This window comes from Limulus polyphemus, unplaced genomic scaffold (genome assembly GCF_000517525.1).
Source record: "Limulus polyphemus unplaced genomic scaffold, Limulus_polyphemus-2.1.2 Scaffold3092, whole genome shotgun sequence".
Classification (NCBI taxonomy): domain Eukaryota; kingdom Metazoa; phylum Arthropoda; class Merostomata; order Xiphosura; family Limulidae; genus Limulus; species Limulus polyphemus.
The window spans coordinates 142,910-144,307 of NW_013668702.1; the positions used below are offsets into that span (position 1 = coordinate 142,910).

General features: G+C 30.8%; 1 protein-coding gene across 1 annotated transcript in view; it reads right to left on the reverse strand.

Annotated features, from left to right (window-relative positions):
• The window catches only part of LOC106468637 (lissencephaly-1 homolog), a 16,755-nt gene that overhangs the window by 11,993 nt on the left and 3,364 nt on the right, over positions 1–1,398 (reverse strand). Inside the window, exon 4 of the mRNA XM_013929064.2 lies at positions 122–218. Coding sequence (XP_013784518.1) covers positions 122–218 — 97 coding nt within the window. The remainder of the gene's footprint in view (positions 1–121; positions 219–1,398) is intronic.

A 1,398-nucleotide genomic window follows, 5' to 3' on the forward strand; every position in this document is an offset into this window, starting at 1 on the left:
TGTAAAGCAAAAAGAATGAATTTTCACGAGGTTCAAGCAGCCAATATACGAGCGACACATGAACCTAAGTTCCACTTCATAGCAGCTAAATAGGTGAATACTTTAATTAGATTTTTTTTACCTAGCCATTTTCCAGTGTGGTCAAATGCAATGTCTTGGACTGAGTCTGTGTGGCCCTTCATGGTTTTCTCGTAATCTCCTGTTTCATAATCCCACACCTACACAAAACAATGCAACAAATAATATATGTCCATTATTTGAAACAAGTTTCCCATAAATATAGGTTTGGAATAGGTCATTTTTATTTTAAAAAACTATAATACATTTGGAGAAGAAAAAATTATATGACTATAAAAAGTTTCTAACTCAACAATACATTCAGTAACTAAAATATTAATATTAATAATAATAGTCCAAATAATTATAACATCAGTAATACTAACACCTTGTCTCATTCATTCCACAAAACTACATTCAGTAACAATATATCAGGAAAACATCATTACTAGCAAGTCACCAGAACTGTCATATCAATAAATCTTCCTGCTATAAACTTGACCAAATCTAGGTTAAAAAAAAAAAAACATCATTAAATATTTGAAGAAATAGTTGAACTCTGAACTCAACCTCTGAAAATGTTATTTTCATTATTATTATTTCAAACAGCTGGACTCGTGACAATGTTTATTTTTTATTAATTCTCCACTTTCAAAGAACATAAAAGTTACCAGAAGTATAGCTTATCAAACACTACCTGAAATAACCTTCCATCTTCAATAATATTAGTTTAAAAATATATAATAATCCTTATTTGGAGACTTTTCTTTTAGTCTACAAATTAAAAACTTCTCACAGATGTTCCACTTTTTGTTTGTAGAATAAAAGTCAATATATCACATTCATATGTATGATTCAGTTCTGTACAGAGAAACTCGATCTCCTCTTTTGTTTTACCTTCCTCCCCAAATCAGAAGTGTGATGCAGCATTATGCTAACCTCTAATTTCTGTTTTTACATCTTAACAAGTTATTTACTGCTCTGAAGTGCCCTATCCAATGAACAACACAGATTTCAATCAGTCTGTCAAATACAAAAAAAAAACCAAAGCAAAATAAAGCCCAATTTACAATCTTTTACTTTTCAGCTACTCATAAAAAAAAAAATAGCATTCATTTAATCAGCAATTCATAAGCATGTAATCTAGTGTGCCCTGCCATGTCAGTATTAATTTTGACAGACAGATGTTCAGGGTTTATGGAATTACCCACAACTACTAGTTCTACAACTTGATTCTGAAGTCTGTGAGAGAGAGAGAGAACTTATCAAACTATTCAATCACTTCAGTACACTCTTCTGGGTCGTCTTCTTGTTGGTTACTGAGGTTGTTGAATTTTTAAA